The sequence below is a fragment of the Babylonia areolata genome, chromosome 2 (assembly GCF_041734735.1).
Source record: "Babylonia areolata isolate BAREFJ2019XMU chromosome 2, ASM4173473v1, whole genome shotgun sequence".
NCBI classification, from domain to species: domain Eukaryota; kingdom Metazoa; phylum Mollusca; class Gastropoda; order Neogastropoda; family Buccinidae; genus Babylonia; species Babylonia areolata.
The window spans coordinates 31,773,014-31,794,045 of record NC_134877.1 but is presented as its reverse complement, the minus strand read 5'-3'; the positions used below and the strand labels follow the sequence as shown (position 1 = coordinate 31,794,045).

The 21,032-nt window shown below is 42.8% G+C and overlaps 1 protein-coding gene across 1 annotated transcript in view; it reads right to left on the bottom strand.

Annotated features, from left to right (window-relative positions):
- Window positions 1–3,416: 3,416 nt before the first annotated feature.
- The window catches only part of LOC143300350 (uncharacterized), a 77,262-nt gene continuing 59,646 nt past the window's right edge, over window positions 3,417–21,032 (bottom strand). Inside the window, exons 9-14 of the mRNA XM_076613959.1 lie at window positions 18,264–18,335; window positions 16,916–17,011; window positions 15,513–15,671; window positions 13,777–13,872; window positions 12,364–12,778; window positions 3,417–11,756 (exon numbers count right to left, since the gene is read on the bottom strand). Coding sequence (XP_076470074.1) covers window positions 11,728–11,756; window positions 12,364–12,778; window positions 13,777–13,872; window positions 15,513–15,671; window positions 16,916–17,011; window positions 18,264–18,335 — 867 coding nt within the window. The 3' untranslated portion in view covers window positions 3,417–11,727. The remainder of the gene's footprint in view (window positions 11,757–12,363; window positions 12,779–13,776; window positions 13,873–15,512; window positions 15,672–16,915; window positions 17,012–18,263; window positions 18,336–21,032) is intronic.

Genomic DNA, 21,032 nt, shown 5'->3' with positions numbered 1-21,032 from the left:
GAGTCATTTTCACAACAGGGTAGAGCTGACTGACAGCTGCCATTGGGCGCTCATCATTCGTTTCTTGTGTCATTCAATAAGATTTCAGTCACGCACACATGCACAGCCATACAATCATGTAACATCTTACGTGTATGACCGTTTTGCTTATTTACCCCGCCTTGTAGGCAGCCATACTCCGTTTTCGAGAGTGTGCATGCTGGGCATGGTCTTGTTTCCATAACCCACCGAACGCTGACATGGATAACAGGATCTTTAACGTGCGTACTTGATCTACGTGCATATATAAACGAAGGGAGGCCAAGCACTAGCAGGTCTGCACATATGTTGACCTGGAAGATTGGAAAAAAATCTCCACCAGGCGCCGTTACCGAGACTCGAACATGTGTACCTTAGGCGAGAAAACGGTTGAGACTAACCTGTAGGTGGTGACTTGTCCTATGAAGAGAGTATCCAGACGTTTCGGGCCCTAGGCCCTTCTTCTTGGGGAGAAAAATAGAGAATGGAGAAGAAAAGAAAGGGCAAAACCAAGACAGAGGTAAAACTAAGAACTGTGAGGAGTAATCAGAGAGAAAAAAAGAAAAGAAAAAAAGAACAGAGAAAAAGGTGAGCAATATTTACAAATGAAAAGAAGGGGGGATGGTTAAACACTGGGGGGGGGGGGGGGGGGGTGGAAAAAGAGGGTTGTGGTTCGCCAAAAGATGAAAAGGTGTAAGAATATGTGTGCTGGTCAGTGTGTGTGTGTGTGTGTGTGTGTGTGTGTGTGCCTGTGCGTGTGAAGGGAGAGAAGAAAATGGAGGGGGGGGGGAGAGAGAGGGAGTGACAGACAGGGAGGGAGGGAGAGAGGGAGTGAGAGACAGGGAGGGAGGAAGAGAGGGAGAGAGAGTGGTGGAGAGGGAGGGGGAGGAGAGAAAAGTGGGGGAGAGAGGAAGGGGGGAGGGAGAGAGAGAGAATGAGTGTGTGTGTGTCTGAAGGTGGATTACAGGGGGACAGGAGCAGTGAAAAGGAAGGGGAAAAGAGAGAGAAGAGGGCCTAGGGCCGCTGGGGGTCCATCACTCCGGTGTTGATGCCTGCAGGCTGGATGGTCCCCAGGCGGCTGATCACGTGGGATTCCATATGTTTGCGATATTCTCTGTTGCTCGGGTTCTGCCATACAGCTGCCACCTTTGCCTGGGTGTAGTTGTGCAATGGGCTGTTGAAGTGTTGACCTATAGGGTCACTGTAGTTCAGCCGCATTGAGCGAAGGTGCTCTGAGAGCTGATGAATGATGTGTACCTTAGATTGAAAGTCCAACGCTTTAAACTGCGTCGCACTTGGCATAATTAATTTAGGTTGAAGGCTACTGAGGAGGAGGGGGTGGGATGGCATGGCTGGAGTTGCATATTTTTGTTCTGGTGTGCCATGATTGATAGTTTTGGTTTCATCATAGACCACCAAGTTTTCGGTCTGTTCCTTCTGGGCTCTTTCCGCTGTGGACGTAACACGTAAAATATTACATGTCTCTATGAGTCCGTGGGTATGCGTGACTGGAACCTGACTGAATGACATTGGAAATGAATGATGAGCGCCCAGTGGTAGGTGTCGGTCGGCTCTGCCCAGGTAGGCAGCCTGTTGTGCAAATGACTCTGTGTTTGTAAAGCGCTTGTAAAGCGCTATATAAGTATCATAAGGTGACATTCTGTACCAAGGTGACATTCTTTATCGCAGTGATATTCTGTACCAGGTGACATGCTGTACCAAGGTGACGTTCTGTACCGGAGTGATATTCTGTACCAGGTGACATGCTGTATCAAGGTAACATTCCGTACCAGAGTGATATTCTGTACCAGGTGACATGCTGTATCAAGGTAACATTCCGTACCAGAGTGATATTCTGTACCAGGTGACATGCTGTACCAAGGTGACGTTCTGTACCGGAGTGATATTCTGTACCAGGTGACATGCTGTACCAAGGTGACATTCTGTATCGGAGTGATATTCTGTACCAGGTGACATGCTGTACCAAGGTGACGTTCTGTACCGGAGTGATATTCTGTACCAGGTGACATGCTGTACCGGGGTATTATTCTACACAGGGGTGACATTCTGTACCTGAGTGTTGTTCTCCACTAGGGTGAAATTCTGTATCTGGGTGACATTCTGTACCAGTGATATTCTGTACCGGGGTGACATTGTGCACCAGTATTACATTCTGCACTTGGGTGACATTCTGTACCTGGGTGTTATTCTCCACTAGGGTGAAATTCTGTATCTGGGTGACATTCTGTACCAGAGTGATATTCTGTACCAAGGTGACATTCTGTACCAGAGTGATATTCTGTACCTGGGTAACATTGTGTACCAGTATTACATTCTGCACTTGGGTGACATTAGATACTGGGATGATATTCTTTACCGGGGTGACATTCTGTACCTGGGTGACATTCTGTAGCACAACAGGGTCCTCATTTCCACACCACTGCTTCAGGAGACAAGAACCCAAACCACCACTGCACAAAAGGCAAGACCATAACACGAAAGCTGGGATTTCAATTCTACTCTCAGTTTACTCTGCACACATTCCAGTGTAAGAACGAGTTCTTCGAATTTCCACATCAGTTGATGATTACGATCTTGAGTCCTTAGGGTGTTACAGGCTCTGCGCTAACTGCAATGTATAATTTACCCCGCCAGAAAAGCAGCCACACTCCGTTTTCGGGGGTGTGTGCATGCTGGGTATGTTCTTGTTTCCACACCCCCCCCCCCCCAGCCCCCCGACCCCCTCCAATTGATCGCCAAGGGATAAGTCCGTTAACGAGCTTTCCTCTGGGCACCAGAAACGTCCGTTGACCGCCATTTACAAACGTGGCCCTGAGCACTGGGAATTTCCATTGACTACTAAACGAGTTAATCCACAAGTTAACAATCATGCTTCCGGACATCTGAAATATAATATCCTACTGACAACCAAGGGAGAAAATGCACAGAGATATGAACATCTGGAATTTTCCATTGAACGCTAAGGGAGTTAATTCATTAAAAATGTATCCCCGGACATAATTATGGACAACTGGAATACGAGTATTTCTATTGACCGCCGAAGGAGTAAACCCACTAATATTCGAGACATCCTTCTGCACCCATTATCTGTATGTGTGGCTAATATGTAAGGACAGATTCCGACTCGCACTCAGGTTGTTGAATTCTACTTATCCTGATTTGTCGCACTTTGTTCCTTGTTCCGCTGTTTTATCACGGAAAAAGAACAATGAGAAGATTACCGACAACAGGTCGTTGCCGATACTCGCAAAGAATACACACACACACACACACACACACACACACACACACACACACACAAATACACACACATATATATACATATATATGAACATATATTGTATTCAGTGAAAAAATGTTTATATAAATGGCTAAAAACAAAACAAAAACACAAGAACAACCTCAAAACAAAACACGAACAAACATTGTTGCGCTTAAAAAAGCTGCGAAGATGGGCATGGAGACAATAGGAAAGATGTAAGAGAATGTGTGTGTGTGTGCGTGTGTGTGTGTGGAGAGAGAGAGAGAGAGAGAGAGAGAGAGAGAGAGAGAGAGAGAGAGAGAGGCAAAGGGTAGACAGACAAGCGTACAATTCAAGCGAGAACCAAATATCAATGTCAGATCAATGTTTGTAAACATATTTACTCCAAGACGCTCTTTGATCGGTAAACAACTCGCATTCTCGCATTGTTAAAAACACATTTTCACGCAAATTGGAAAGAACGACAACAACCAAACAGACACACAAAAAGACACGTTCTGCATCATTCAGTGTGAGGAATGGTCGCAAGTCAAAAACGTCTGATACAATTATAGAAATAATGAATGATAACTGGTCCTTCTCCAAGCGTCAAGGGTGGGTAACTGAAAAGCGATATATCGATCAATCAATGCATAAAATCGAATGGACAACAAGCCATTTTCAAGTGACCGAGTTTCCTCATTGTACGTTGTATGTCTGAAAATCTAAAAGGAAAAACAAGTGAAGGAGAAAATCATTAACCAGTTATGAACATGTCAGTTATGAACAAGTTAATATTTTTTCAATGGCTGATAAACAAGTTAATGTTTTTTTCAATGGCTGATAGTGGGTGTTTATCATTTGAATATTATCTTTTAACTCTTTTTAGCTCTATCATACTCATCTAATGGTGACCAGAAATCCATGGATCCCAGGAAAGTCAGTCCCCCAGTCCCCGCTGTTGAGGGGTTGTGGGGGTGAGTGGGAACTGAGTGGGGGTACACTAACCTCTCAACCTCCCTCCTTCCCGTGATTCCATATTCACTATTCATTTGGTGGAAAGGGGATGTTACTGGTGTTTTTTTTTTTCTTGGCAAAGACCTTCTAGCTAAAAGATGCATGTATACAACACAAAACGCATTGAGATAAAAGCGTGCCAGCACACACACACGCACACACACACACACACAACCATTCAGCCCCCCTCCACCACACACATACCCGAAGAAAAAAACCCAAGAAGCAAATGAATGGTAGGCAAGTTGTAAATACATAGCAAATGCAGACAGTTTCGCGTTAAAAACAACACACACTCAAGAACAATGATTCCTTTGAAAGCTTGGTGACAAACCAATTTATTTCCATATTATCGATATCTCGGTAGCTCTGCAAACAGCTGTTCTAAGTTGCAGAATAATTCCGGAACCAGTCAGGTTTTAAGAGATAAAGCGTGCATATGTCCATTGTTTTCCTTCTCATAAACAGAGCATGTCGAAAAAAAGCAGTTTCACAATGGATGAAAAAATCACTGGATATGTAACACATCACAAAATGCTTTTTGCTTAAAAGAATCTTCCATAGAACAGTAGACGGCTTCATTCAGGGAGCATCAAAAAGAAAAAAAGAAGCCGCCGTGAAAAAAAAAATCAATAGCTCGATATATGTTCTGCATAAAACACATTAAAAAAAAGAAAAGAAAAGAAGCTAACAGTCTTGCGGCAACTATATAGAAATGATGAATACACCTTCACGAGAAACAATATCTAAATACTTACAGGGGCTGGTAGCTACAAAGTTAGAATTGGTATTGTTTAAACACGACAAATGTGACTTTAACACATGATGTGTAACAACGAGCGCTGAATGTATGTCGTTACATCAGCAGCTTTCGAAAAGAAAAGAACACAAACAGAATAAAAACAACGACGAACAAGCAACACCCCTTCCCCTCACAAAAAACTGGTCACAGCAACACCTGAACTTCACCTGCATGGCAGCAGACATTATGCGTGCATGCGGGTAGTTTACTTGGATTTCATGTATCTTAATGTTAATGTACTAATTTTATTGGCGTGACATATGTTATGTGCATGCATACGTGCCTACATCCATGTGTGTGTGTGTGTGTGTGTGTGTGTGTGTGTGTGTGTGTGTGTGTGTGTGTGTGCATTTTACTTATATATACGATTTATTCGCTTGATGTTTTTATTAATGTATTGTTGTACAATACCCTATGGTCTTAACGTGTGTGTGTGTGTGTGTGTGTGTGTGTGTGTGTGTGTGCGTGCGTGTGTGCGTGCGTGCGCGCGCGCATGTCATTCTTAGTAATATATACCCTTTTTTGTTGGATGTTTTCATTTGTAAATATTGTTGTGCAATACTCTGTTGTCTTAACATGAGTGTGTGCGGAGGGGGGTGGGGGTGGGGGGTAGTCTATCGTCAGCTATTGGGAATTCTTATTTGACTAGTTTTAATCTCTTCTTATGTTGCGCATGATGATCTTATGCTAGTGGTTACAACGCGCCTGTGATTGCACAACTTAATTTCCATGTGGATTAATAAAGTGTTTTTGATTTGATTTGATTTGATTTGATTGATTTGTTGTTGCTGATATACAACACACGTGACTTAACCCATTTTGTACAATAATAAATATCATATGCATGTCTCTGCACAAGCGCCCTTTGAAAACTAAAAATTACTGCCTAAATCGCTTTAATTTTAGGCTCTGGCAGTAAAAAAAATGTTAATAAATCATCTTCAAAACTAAAAAAAAAGTAAAGAAAAACAAAAACATTGTGACAGAATTATCATGAACACATAATTTTTTTTTTTATTTGTACACGAGACACTTCATGAAACACATTATGCGTAAAAATACATTTTGAATGTTCGGCGGTACACCAGCAACAAACAACAAGTAAAAATGAAAGCAAAACAAAACTATGCACGAAGGTTTACTGTACACACTTTGCACGTGCAAAGAGATGCAAGCCTTCAACAAAGTGCCACGATAATTATTCCAAAGGTTCCATCCGTGAAATAAAATCTGTCTCTCTCTCTGTACACTGGTATCAGAATCCAGAATAATACCCTTGACCCCTGTTTTGGGTACTGTTATCAGTGGTTTTCTAACGTGAACAAAAACCTTGAATGTTTGCTGTGAATAATATCCAGAATAGTTTGTGTTAATATTCATTTTCAAGTTGCAGTTTTAAATGCATACACCCCGCCTACTCCTAAATCAGTTAGCCTACAAGAATGATAGTGTAAAACTTCCTCCCAACTCTCTTTCTTCAGAACGATCTAGAATTTCAAAGACTGTTCGGGTCTAGGACCCGGTTGCATGAAGCGATCTTTGCAGAGAAAAGTTTGCTTACTGTTATGAATGTTCCTAAGTATATAGAATTTTCCGCGGATTTGGGAACATTCTTAACGACAAGCAAACTTAGTGCTGCTAAGTTCGCTAATGCAACCCACACCAGACTCCTTTTTAGTCCAGACAAGAAATGCCGAAGCGTCCGTTCACATGCAATGCAAGAAAGACCGAAGTGTCCTGATAAAAAGATCGATGTGCCCCCATATGAAAACAATGTAGTTTCATAAAAGAGGTATGCTTAAAATAAAATACAAAGAAACAAAAAAAGAAAAAAAGAAAAAAAAAAGAAACAAGAAAAAAAGTGTATCCCCGTACGAGAAATAAGCCGATGTCTTCAATAAAAAGTCCCCGTGCGAAAACGATGTATTCCCATACAAAGACCCAAATGTGAAAACTTTCAATGATCAGACTAGAAAATCCCCGTTTTATGATAGATGTGGGATGATGGCTTAGAGGTAACGCGTCCGCCTAAGAAATGAAAGAATCTGAGCGCACTGATTCGAATCCTGGCAGAGTCGCCAGTATTTCCCCCCCTCCACTAGACCTTGAGTGGTGGTCTGGACGCTAGTCATTCGGATGAGACGATAAACTGAGGTCCCTTGTGCAGCATGCACTTTAGCGCACGTAAAAGAACCCACGGCAACAAAAGGGTTGTCCCTGGCAAAATTCTGTAGAAAAATCCACTTCGATGGAAAAACTGCATGTAGAGGGAAAAAAGAAGAAACAAGAGAGGCAAGGCCTTCAAGACTCACTTGTGGTACACTTAAAAAATAAAATCTAATCGTTAAAATGTGTTCTGTATTTGTTATTAGAAAGCTTCGGGTTAAAAGAAAAAGAAGAAAGAAAAGTCCTACGGCAGATTCGAACCCCGCGTGTTCGAGTCAGAATAAACTGTCTTACCCATTACACTGTCGTGGCTCCTTAACTGAGATTCAAAAATATAACATTTAAACATGCTTTTTTAAATGGCGATAAATCGATTGCGGTATTCGCAGTGAGAACGCTGTTTAAATCATATTATTCTGGTGTATCTTGAGCATTCAAAAAATCTTTAAGGGCAATCAAAAATTCTTTTTAAGTCCGCGGTAAAGGAGACGTGGCTATCGCCGCAATCACACTGCAACATATAGCCGTTTTCTCTGGATCTATATAGATGTACAAATTTAGTTACACCCTGTTGACACGGTGGATTCAATTTCTCGTTTATGTTCATTCTAGTTTTATAGTTTTAAACTTGATATGGAAATTGAGTATTTTGTTAAACTAATAACATGTAGAGCCAAGTACAAGTACTTCTAAACGTCATATGAAGTGAAAAGGACTTCATTTTGAGAAAAGTCAAGACCGGAAATTTTTACGTTTCATCAATTCAAGGGTATTAACTCTCGTGGTTTATTATTTTTAACTGTGAATTCCGACTGATTCTGTGGATATATTTATGGCAGTTTGGGGCATAATCCAGTTAAGTGATGAGGCGTTCACAAATCTTTCTCTGAATAAATATTTAACGGTCTCCTTCTCCAACTTTCCATCACATGTTATTGTGAATTGTCGATTGAATATAGGACTGAACGGGCAGGTCAACAACTTGAAACAAAATGGCGTCGTTCTCGTTCGCGAAGAATATGAGCACGCGCTTTGAATATGTATAAATATGTGTACGTAATTGATTTTTGCCCATGACCTTCAGGGCTCAGCCAACAGATCTATAAACTCCACTCGTCGTATTTATTTTAGTATTTTCCGAAAAAGACCACTTGGACGAATGAACATAGTGAAAGCCCTGTACACTGAGAGTAAAACACACAAACTTTTTATGTATTGAGTATAATTTCAAAATGTAATGTTTAAGATGAGAAAGATCAGTTTAAAGCAAATTAAGCACCCTAGCATTAATTACAGATTAATTTCCCTTTTTTACTATCTGCACCAAAGACATGCAAAATATATATAACTTCCATGCTTAGCAAAAGAAGTTCCTGTTTGAACAAAAAAATGATAAAAATGACTGCCCTTGTTGTTGTGTCAGAATATCAGATCAAAGTGCCAAGTTTAGAGAATTAAAAAAATATAAACAGTAAATTCAGTTTGCTTATAATTTGGCTTCTTTAAAAAAATTTTTTTTTGTGCCCCTCCCAGAGGTGCAGTATTGTTTTAAACAAGATGACTGGAGAGAACTGAATTTTTCCTATTTTTATGCCAAATTTGGTGTCAACTGACAAAGTATTTGCAGAGAAAATGGCAATGTTAAAGTTTACCACGGACACACAGACACACACACACACACACACAGGCAACCAAACACCGGGTTAAAACATAGACTCACTTTGTTTACACAAGTGAGTCAAAAAAAGGGTGGCGCTCTCAGTGTAGCGACGTGCTGTCCCTGGGGAGAGCAGCCCGGATTCTACACAGAGAAATCTGTTGTGACAAAAAGAGTAATACAATACAATACAAATAAGTACATCGATGCAGATTGACATGAATAGAAAGGGTGATGTGGCTCAGCTATGCGCTGTGTAAACAATCAAGACATTTTATAACCGTTATTTTGTGTGAAAATTAAAACAAGAAACAAACAAAAAAACAAACAAAAAACAAAACAAACAAAAAATCCCCCCAAAACACCACGCTACACCCATTGTCATGCTGTTACAGCTCTCTCTCTCTCTCTCTCTCTCTCTCTGTGTGTATCTCTCTCTCTCTGTCTATATCTCTTGAACCTGACATTCTGAAAATCAGTAAGCTGAACCAAAATTCAAACCAACCACAATATATTCATTTAAGACAAAAATAGATAACAACAACAACAACACCATACGCAAAATACAGAGGACCGAATCCTCCTCAACATTTCTAAGATAACATTTTCTGAAAGACCGACAACACCACAATCAGCTAGCAGAAAACACACGCCATAAAACCAGAAGTGATCAAAAAGTACGGCTGAAAAGTAATCGTGAGGACTATCATCATCTGTGACCGAATACACTCTGCACGTACAATCAGGGATCAAGATTTAGCACCAGTCATTGGACACTATCATCGGCGACCGACCGATCAACATTTTCAACCATTCAAAACCCCTCTCCACCCCCAACTCCCACAAGTAAAAAAGAAAACAGTTAAGTGGACATGCCAAAAATTGCAGATGTCAACAACAAACTAAGAAACAAAACATGATAAAAATAAACACAGAATCATCGTTAAAATCACGGCCCTTGTGATTTTTACTTTTTCAGTTCCAAAGAATTAGTCAGTCACACATGATAGACTAAACCCACAGGCATCTGAAATGTCTACTGAACTGGGTAATTCCAGCTGTGTGTAGCCTGAAACTGAAAAAAAAGCTACAGTGCACCATACCTTCAAACACCATCTTGCAGTCATTTTCTCACAAGGGCTGAAAAGCTTTCACAAAACAACCAGGAAAAAATGTATAAAAAGGGGAAACAATTGGTTAGTTTGGGGAAAAACATCATTGCAAATGTGGTTACCTTTTAAAAGATCATGAATGGCGACAGTTTAAAACTGTTCCTGGTTCTGCAAGCACAATTTATTAACTCCATTCTCTCTCTCTCTCTCTCTCTCACACACACACGTCTATAATATTTGACGCAGGCTTTGTAAATCGAATCGCGGATAAAGCCGAAAAGTAGGCTACACATCATAATTACTCATAACCGTCCAGTTAACATGAGAAATATACACAAAAACTGTACACTCGTAGAAAACTGTTTGGTGCAAATGATGTTTATTTATATACACATGTTTTTGTTCAAACGAAATTTTCTGATAAGGAAACCTTATTGTTATTACTGTCCTCGTTATGTGGCGTTATGTCAGGACAGTGTACGCGGCACGATCAAAAACACTGGGCATCACAAACAACTTCGTGTCATTGGTTGGAAACTCAGCGCGAAAATTTTGTTTGTTCATTTTGTGCTAACACTATTGAATAATGGAATGTTTAGGTGAAATAAAATAGAAAACAGCAAGATAAACAAATAATGGAATGTTCAGGTGAAATAAAATAGAAAACAGCAAGATAAACAAGAGAGAGAGAGAGAGAGAGAGAGAGAACTTCGTAAACAGGAAATCACTGCCATGTTATTGCACGGTTTTCAACAAGGGTCGCTCTTCAGATCAATTTGTGATGTCGTTACGCAACAACTGTCTTGCACAATGGACGAAGTGTAAGTGGGCGGTGCATGCGTGCGTGCGAAACTGCTCCTGTGTGTATGTGTGTGTGAATGCCGGCGCGCGCGCGTGTGTTAGAAAAAGAGAGAGAGAATTAGTGTATGTATGCATGCGTGTGTGTGTGTGTGTGTGTGTGTGTGTGTGCGTGTGTGTGTGCGCGTGCGTGTGTCTGTATGTGAATGAATTTCTGTTCTTTTCCATGTCTGTGTGTTCTAAAATTATCCTTCTTTGACATTTGTGTGTGTCTTGTGTGCGTGCAAGCGTATGTGCGTGGACGCGCTACGAACACACGCTGCAGCGAATCGAGAGCACAAAATAATGGATAAAGATACATTGGCTAGCATGGCATGGTACATAGATCACATAAATCATACACAGCCTGTGTCAACAACACGGGCCCACACTGTGAGCATGCTGTTGGCTGGCCGGTCTTGCAGTGAAGGACTAAAGAAACACGTGAGGCGTGTGGTGGTGTCAAGATGCCCGCCCTCCTCAGCTAGCCATAGTCCGTCGGCTGTTGCTGATGTGTGTGGTGTAAGCTGCTGCTGCTGTTGCTCCAGTTGCTGTTTTGCTGCTGCTGCTGTTGTTGTTGTCGTTGTTTTGTTGTTGTTGTTGTTGCTGTTGAAAAGTTCCCCTTTATAGGAGCCGGTAGGTTGATGTTGTTGTTGTTGTTGTTGGTGGTGGTGGTGGTGATGGCAGTGGGAGTGGGAGGGGAGAGGGGTGGGTGGTAGGATGGGGGGGGGGGGGGAGGGTTGTTTGGTTGTAGGGGTCGTGTGGCCGGTGTCCTGACGGAGACACACCCACACTGACACAGGGCGGAGAGAGTGCAGGGTCTCCGCCGGGAAGGGGCCCGTCAGACAGGTCAGGGTCAGGTCTCCCCCTCCTCTGGGCGTAAAACTGTAATGATGATAATGATAATGATGATGATCATGATGATTATGATGATGATGAAAACAACAACAATATTACTACAACTACGACTACCACTGCCGCCGCTGCTGCAGCTGCTACTGCTATTACTGACACTACAACTAATGATGGCGATGACGATAAAAAAAACAACAGCAATAACAACAACAATACTAATAATGATAATAATAATGATAGTAATAATGATAGTAACAACAATAGCTGTAGTAGTAGTAGTAGTAGTAGTACTCCTCCTCCTCCTCCTACTACTACAGCTACTAATGGTGATGACGCCGACGATTTTTTAATAAAAACAGCAGATCCCTCCAACTATATTAAAACAAAAACGAAAAACAATAACAATTAAAGATAACTAAAACAAACCCCAACATACAGAAAAACCCAAACATAATCTACAAAAACAAACCCCAACATACAGAAAAACCCAAACATAATGTAACACACACACACACAACAACAACAATAACAACAAACTCAGAAACTCAAAACACACATGCACACACACACACACACACACACGTACACCCACCCACCCACCCACCAAAACATCACAAAGATATAGCCATGCACTCACAGGGCGACTTCTCATCGGTCACCACCATCTCGAACACCTCAGACGACAGTCGGTCCCTCCCGCTGTCTTCGGCGAAGGGGAGGAGCCCGCCACTGCCCATATTCGCGCCGATCCCGTTCCACCTCAGCACGGGAGGGGTGGTGGAGAAAGAGTCCCCCCCCTCCTCCTCCTGCTCACCCCCGCCTCCACCCTCCACAACCCCCTGTGAGTGGCCGTTTCCCGTAGCCCTGTCCGTGACGTCAGCAGCTTCCGTGGCGTTGTTAGCCTCGTTCTGATTGGCCGCTGCCCCATCCGTTTCTGTTGGTGACGTTGGCGTGGTGGTAGGGGGCACGCCATTGGCTGGGGGGGTCCGGGCCTGGAGATCTTTGACTGCCGCGTAGTACTTGAGGAAGGCTTCACAGGCCCTGCGTCCTCGCTGTTCCGAGTCGCGGGTGGATGGTGGAAGGGAGGGCACAAAGAGATGTGGACGGTGTTATTATGCTTCTACTACTACTGACAATCAACGGGTCATTTTTTTTTTTTTTTTTTTGGTATAGTATTTGTGTCTCATGGACTCCACTGTCAACTATCTTGTATTTGTGTCTCATGGATTCCACTCCCCCACTCCCCCGCTCCCAACTCCACCGCTTTCCTACCAACCCCATTTTACAAACAGCCAGGATTTCCTCCCCCCTGTAGAACGCTATAATCAAACCTTACCCTGAGGACGGAGAACCAGGATCCAGCTCCGGATAGACCTCACTCTGGAAAGGTCTCAATCCTGAATAGACCTCTACCCGGAATGACCTCCACCCCGGATTAAACATCAACACCAAAAAGAACACCACCCTGAATAGACCCTAAACCCAGATAGACCTAACCCCCGGATAGACCTCAACCCTGACAGACCTCACCCCGGAACAGATCTCAGTCGTGGACAGATCTCAATCACAAGGTCCCCTTCCCCTTAAAGAGAGTCGTTACCTCTGGAAGTCTCTTCCTGACACACGCAGAATCTCAATCATCTTTCTCGCTGTCTCGCGTTCACTCAATCCCACATTCTCTACCTCTCTCACTCTCTGTCTTTCTTTCTCTCTCTCTCTTTGTCTGTCTGTCTTCTTTCCTGTCTCTCTCTGTCTATCCCCCCTCTCTTTTTCTGTGTCTTCTTTGTCTCTCTTTTTAACTCCGTCTGTGTCTGTCTCTCTGTCTTATTCTCTGTCTCTGCCTTTGACTATCTCTGTCTCTCTTTCCCTCTCTCTGTCTGTCTTCTTCTCTGTCTCTCTTTCTCTGAAATCCACTTTTCATTTTTTTTTAATTGATAGTTGTTATAGATAACACACAATATTATTTGATGCAACCCCCACCGACCCACCCCTTCCCATTGCAACGTGACCCAAGGCCGATGTGTACACACAAAATATTCCAAGTTCTGACCTCCACGAGGAAGCTGCGGTCAGCATCCTCCAACACGAAGTCTGACGTGTCCACGTGACCCGTGTTGATGCCCACCGTGCGCTGGATGTCCCGCTCCTGTGGTCACACACACACACACAGACACACACACAGAGAAACACACACACACACACACACAGTATTACACACACACACACACACACAGAGGCACACACACACACAGTGCTTACACACACACACAGACACACCCACAGTGCTTACACACAGTGCTTACACACACACACACACACACACACACACACAGACACACACACACAGTGCTTACACACAGTGCTTACACACACACACACACGCACATACAGACACACACACACGGTGCTCACACACAGACACACACACACACTCACACACACGTGCACACACACAGGAAACAAAAAGGAATATATTCAAACAAGTCACATCTCGACAGACTCCTGTCACATGCCGACTTGTCTTTGGAGAAAACAAACAAACAAAACAAACCCACCACTGTTTTCACCACAAGCCACGAACCTCAGTACACATCCGTCACTTTGCGCAACAAAATGGAAACCAGTGTAAGCAATGCACAATACTTGTTTTTCTTTGCTTTTGTTTTGTTTTTGCTGAATTTGCACAGTACTTGTTTTTCTTTGCTTTTGTTTTTTTTTGTGCTGAATTTTCTGTCAGCCGCTGATGCGGTAAATCGCTTCTTGGCTGCGAGTTAGAATGTAAATGGTTATCAAGACCTGGGAAAGAAATACTTCAATTTGATCCAAATCGAGACAACCGGAAGCAACATAAAGAATCATCCGCATTACGTGCATGAAATGTAACGTGCTGCCGCTTTCTATTATTTGAAATGTCTGTGCGGTATTGTATTGTATTGTATTGTATTGTATTGTGCTGGGCTTTGCTGTGCTGTGCTGTGCTGTGCTGTCACAACATTTCTGTCAGTTCAATTCGAGCTGCTCTCCCTGGGGAGAGCACGTCGGAAACGATGCATTACCCCCCCCCCCCTTTTCTTTCCCACTTTTCTGTCTTCAGGTGTTTTTTATTTTTTTTTATCAAAGTGGAGTTTTCCTCAGAATTTTGTCAGGAACAACAGTTCCTTTGTTGCTGTGATTCTTTTACGTGCACTGCAACGATGCTCACGGGGGCCTCGATTGATCACCTCATCCAAACAAGCACCTAGACCAGCACTCTAGGGGCTGGTGGCTGGGGGGAGGGCGAGTAAACATCTCGGTCCATACACAGGACAGAACAACCCGTGGAAACTTGCAACCTAGTCAGGCGCACTACACTTCACTTCACTTCACTACACTACACTACACTACACCATACTACACTATAATACACTACACCACACCACACTACACTACACTACACCACACTACAATACACTACACCACACCACACTACACTACACACTACACCACACCACACCACACCACACCACACTACACGGCACCACACCACACTACACCACACCACACCACACCACACTACACGGCACCACACCACACCACACCACACTACACTACACTGCACCACACCACACTGCACCACACCACACTACACTACACCACACCACACTACACCACACTGCACTACACTACACCACACTACGCTGCACTACACTACACCACACTACACCACAACGCAAAACAACACAACTCAACAAACTACAGCACAACACAATCCAATCCAGTCCAACAGGAAGCAGTGAAGCTGCAGACCTCCACGAAGAGTTTCTTGACGTTGGTCAGGAGGGTTGACTGGAGGGTGTTGAGGAAGGTGAAGAAGTTGTTCACCTCCCGTCGCTGGTAGCCCAGGAAGCGCAGCTGGATGTTGATGCCCGTCTCCTCCATGAAGAACAGCAGCTCTTGGAACGAGATCTGCACAGTGATGATGATAATAATGGTGACACTAAATATTACTTCTAAATGATAAGTGATATGGGTACTTATATAGCGAATATTACTTCTAAATGATAAATATGGGTACTTATAAAGCGCATATCCTTTGTCGTAGACCAAGCTCCGTCGCAATAAAAGCCAGTCACCTTGATTCTGCGACGTACTTACCAAGATCAAGGTCTCTCTCTCTCTCTCTCTCTCTCTGTGTCTCTCTCTCACACACCCACACACCCACACTGCCCTCTCTGTATCGATCAGTCCCCCAGGCTGATTGCCTTCCAAGTCCCATCAATTAAAGAAAGCTTTCCTCTTGGTAATGAAGCAAAACGCCTCAGTCTCCGCACCCAATAACTCAGTACAGATGACACAAATTAATTAACGAGGGTGCTGTTTTGTATAATGCACACTGGCATTGCATCTAGTAATTCATGAATGACATTTTAAAGAATCATATGTCAAAGTTAACGGCTATTCAACCCCATCCTTCCCCTCCTCACACCCCCACAAAAAAGAGAATAGAAATAATTAAAACAAAAAAAGATGATGCATGCACGGCGAAACAGCTGAAATACACGAAATGGTGGGTAACTGCGCAAACTTGTTATACAGCGGCGATTCATTCAATCCCCAGATGTTCTCCCTAGACCTTGTTATGTTCAAAACTGGAAGACAGTCCACTCAAGTCTAGGGTTTCTGTATCTTGTATCGATTGGCCCCCCCGCCCCCTTCACACCCCACCCCCCCTCTCTCTTTCAATATTTCATCCTCTTAGCACAATGTTCTCGCCTTTCGTAACACGCACAAATATCATTACCGAGCTGCCCACACCACTTGCGTAAACAGAAAACGCGATTCTCTTGTTAATGGAATAGACATCAGAGCCTGGGGCCACGTTGTTTAAATGTATGTTTTGTGGAAACAGTGGGGTTCTTAGGGTGTAGGCTGACACACTCTCCAAGTAGGTTACTACACTGTTCACATAAATACGTTTGTAGTGGAAAAAAAAATCGTCGGTGGTTTTTGTGCGCGCTCTCTTTGTGTGTCTCTCTAGGCCTCTCTCTGTGTCTGTCTGTCTGTCATTCTCTCTCTCGGTCACTCTGTAAGTAAGTCTGTCTGTCTGTTTCTCTCTCTCTCTCTCTCTCTCTCTTGTGTGTGTGTGTGTGTGTGTGTGTGTGTGTGTGTGTGTGTGTGTGCGTGCGCGCGTGCGTGCGTGTGTAACTTACCTGTCCGTTCCTGTCCCTGTCCAGATATTCCAGAATAGTGTCGCTGTCCACGTCGCCAAACAGGTGCAGTCTGTGTTTCCTCTTGAACTCTTTTTCCTGTCAACAAGACACCCACAAACATTGACTCCATGACTCATGATAGCCGATCAATCTTATCATTATATCCTCACAGTATCCTTTACAGCAGGAAGTGCAATGCCCGGCAGTGACTAAATTTCTGGTGCAGTGACTAAATTTCTGGTGCAGTCATCGTCTCTGAGACGGAAGGAGGCCGACGACGATCCCTTACAGTATGCTCAAACCGCAAAAATAAATAAATACACAATACATAAAAGAAAAGAAAAAACAAACAAATAAACAAACAAAATACACCAAAACCACCCCCACCATCACCAACAAAAACAAACACAGACATTTACATATTAAACAAGATTAAACTCACATGCATTCAATATAACATCAAATAAAACACAAAAAAATTCACAGTTACAAACTACATACAAGAGAATTCAGCTCTTGCAATAACCTCGCCCTCCTCTCCCTCTTTCACTCAAATCCACGCATACACTTTGCACTTGTTTTGAGTTGTGTTTATGTGTGTACCTTTCCTTTTACTGAAATATATCCGTCCGAGACGACTGAAAAAAAGTTTGAGAACAAAAGCCTATCTGACTTGTAACAACTAATGGAAGCGATCATATACACCTACAGACATGACGACAGGAACGCAAGGACGGAATGCAAGTCGCTATGCAATTTGCATTCGATTTTTTTTTGGCGTCTGACCTGTATAACACACGTGAACACCTTTCTTCGTGCATTACTATATTCAGTACCTCTACTGATTTTCAAATCAGATGGAATCAAATTATGTTGCCAAGCCACAGACTGCAATGCGGGTGCCTTTTTCAGGGCTGAACACCTTCTTTCTTTAAATCTACGTCTTTTCAATTTTTAAGTGACATTAGACGTGTCAGGTGTGTGTGTGTGTGTGTGTGTGTGTGTGTGTGTGTGTGTGTGTGTGTGTGTGTGAGGTGGGGGGAAAGGGGTGGAGATGGTGGTTATAGGTTGATATACATAGAGGCCGATGAATACCTGTCAGTTCTTAAAACCATGCTGAATACCTGTCAGTTCTTAAAGCCAGCCTGAATACCCGCCATTTCTTAAAAGCAGGCTGAATACCTGGTCTGACACCACCACCCCTCCCCGGTTCCACTCTTGTAACATCTCCACTCCTATAGCTGCTCTTTGCTACAGAGTACATTATCATCTCCTTGAAGAGAAATTCAGATACGGTGTATGTTACAACATAAACAGTGTGTGTCTCTTGCGAGAATCAACAACTCACGTCCTTCAGTGCCGCCTCCAGTTCTGCTCTGTCGATGGAGTCATTGTTGTCCTCGTTGTGTTTCTCCAAGACCTGTGTGTCACACGCACACACACACACACATTGACACACACAGGCAGACAGACAGACACACACACACACGCACGTACGTACACACATACACAGATACATACACACACACAAATACACGCGTGCGCGCGCGCGCACACACGCACACACACACACACACACAACAGGTACAGGTGAGGAATATCGCAATAAACAAGACGTAGAAGTTTTCATTGTTTATATCTCTTTAATAAATAAATGAATGAATAAATAATTGAATACATAAATAACAATAAATGAATTAATCGAATTAAGAAACAAAACAAACAAATACATAAACAGATGAATGAATAAGTAGAAGAATGAATAAACAGATAAAATAACAACAACAAACTAACAACAAATAAATGAATAATCAAAACAGAACATCATCCCGGTATTTTCAATTTTCAATCCTTTATATCTTGGATGAACAAACAAGTGAACCTCAGCAGCCGAAACTTCTGCTGAAAAACTCTTGAATACATATCTTTGCGTCGTGTTGTATTTATTTCGCGTTTAGTTGCAGGGCGAACTGACCCAACTGTACAGATTGCCTGATGTTGTCATGACAGAACAGCGCTATATGTTACACTGTGTTCATGCGTTTTTATATTCTTCTTGCGTTTTTGTCGTTGTTCTGTGTTTGATTTTTGCTGTTGTTATTTCCTTTTTCTCCCCCCTCCCCCTTTTTTTGTATTGCGTCGGGTTAATATCCTCCTGGTTTTGATCGCTCTGGTATTTTCTTTTCTCATCGTTCCAGTAGGTGTGCAGGTAATGAACCGCATGTGTGTGTGTGTGTGTGTGTGTGTGTGTGTGTGTGTGTGTGTGTGTGTGTGTGTGTGTGTGTGTGTATTTGTGGTACTATCATCGTGTGTCTTTGTTTTTAAAAGACCAAACACCACCCAACCCTTCCCGGCGACAAGATGAAATAAAATCTCTCTAACAGAAAACTCAATAGTGACTTCAGAGAGGGACACACACACACACACACACACACACACACACACACACACACATACACACACACACAGAGTGTGTATGTCAGAGACGCAGAGAGACAGAAAGAAATGCAACATTACACATCGCAACAAAACACAATACAACGCTTAACAACACAACACTGCACAAAACAACGTAACGCAGCATAATACAACATAATGCAATATAACACAACACAGCACAACGAGACACAATACAACGAAACGCAGCATAATAAAACACAATGCAATATGTATACAAAACAACACAGCAAGGCACAATACAATGCTTAAACAGCACGACGCAGAGTAACACAACAGAATACAACAGAAGTCAATACAACATACCGCAACATTACACACATCACAACGCATCACAACAAACCACAGTGCAATGCTGGAAACAATATAACGCAATACACCACAACACAGAACAACACAGTACAATGCAAAACAACTCAACACGACAAATTACAACAAAACACTACACAAAGTGATATAACCAAACACAACGCAACACAACAAAAAACAACAAAACACAATGCAGTACAGTGCAACACAACTCAGGACACAACACATCACAATACAACCCAACACTAGACAACGTAACACGACACAACGTAGGACAAATACTATTCAACACGACACAACGTAAGCCCAATACAATTCAACACAACACAACATAAGCCCAATACAGTTCAACACGACACAACATAGGCCCAATGCAATTCAACACAACACAGTTCAACACGACACAGCCTAATACAATTCTACACGACACAACGTAGGCGTAGTACAGTTCAACACGACTCAACGTAGGCCTAATACAATTCAACACGACACAACGTAGGCCTCATACAGTTCAACACGACACAACGTAGGCCTAGTACAGTTCAACACGACACAACGTAGGCCTTATACACTTCAACACGACACAACGTAGGCCTAGTACAGTTGAACAACACGACACAACATAGGCCAAATGCAATTCAACACAACACAACGTAGGCCTCATACAGTTCAACACGACACAACGTAGGAATTATACACTTCAACACGACACAACGCAGGCCTAGTACAGTTGAACAACACGACACAATGTAGGCCCAATACAGTTCAACACGACACGGCCAAATACATTTTAACACGACACAACGTAGGCCCAATACAGTATCAACACGACACAACGTAGGCCCAATACAGTTCAACACGACACAACGTAGGCCCAATACAATTCAACACGACACAACGTAGGCCCAATACAATTCAACACAACACAACGTAGGCCCAATACAGTTCAACACGACACAACATAGGCCCAATACAATTCAACACAACACAACGTAGGCCTGATACAGTTTAACACGACACGGCCTAATAGAATTCACACGACACAACGTTGGCCTGATACAGTTCAACACAGCACAACTTAGGCCAATTACAATTCAACACGACACAGCGTAGGCCCAATACAATTCAACACGACACAACGAAGGCCTAACACAATTCAACACGACACAACATAGGCCAAATGCAATTCAACACAACACAGTTCAACACGACACAGCCTAATACAATTCAACACGACACAACGTAGGCGTAGTACAGTTCAACACGACTCAACGTAGGCCTAATACAGTTCAACACAGCACAACGTAGGCCGAATTCAATTCAACACGACACAACGAAGGCCTAACACAAT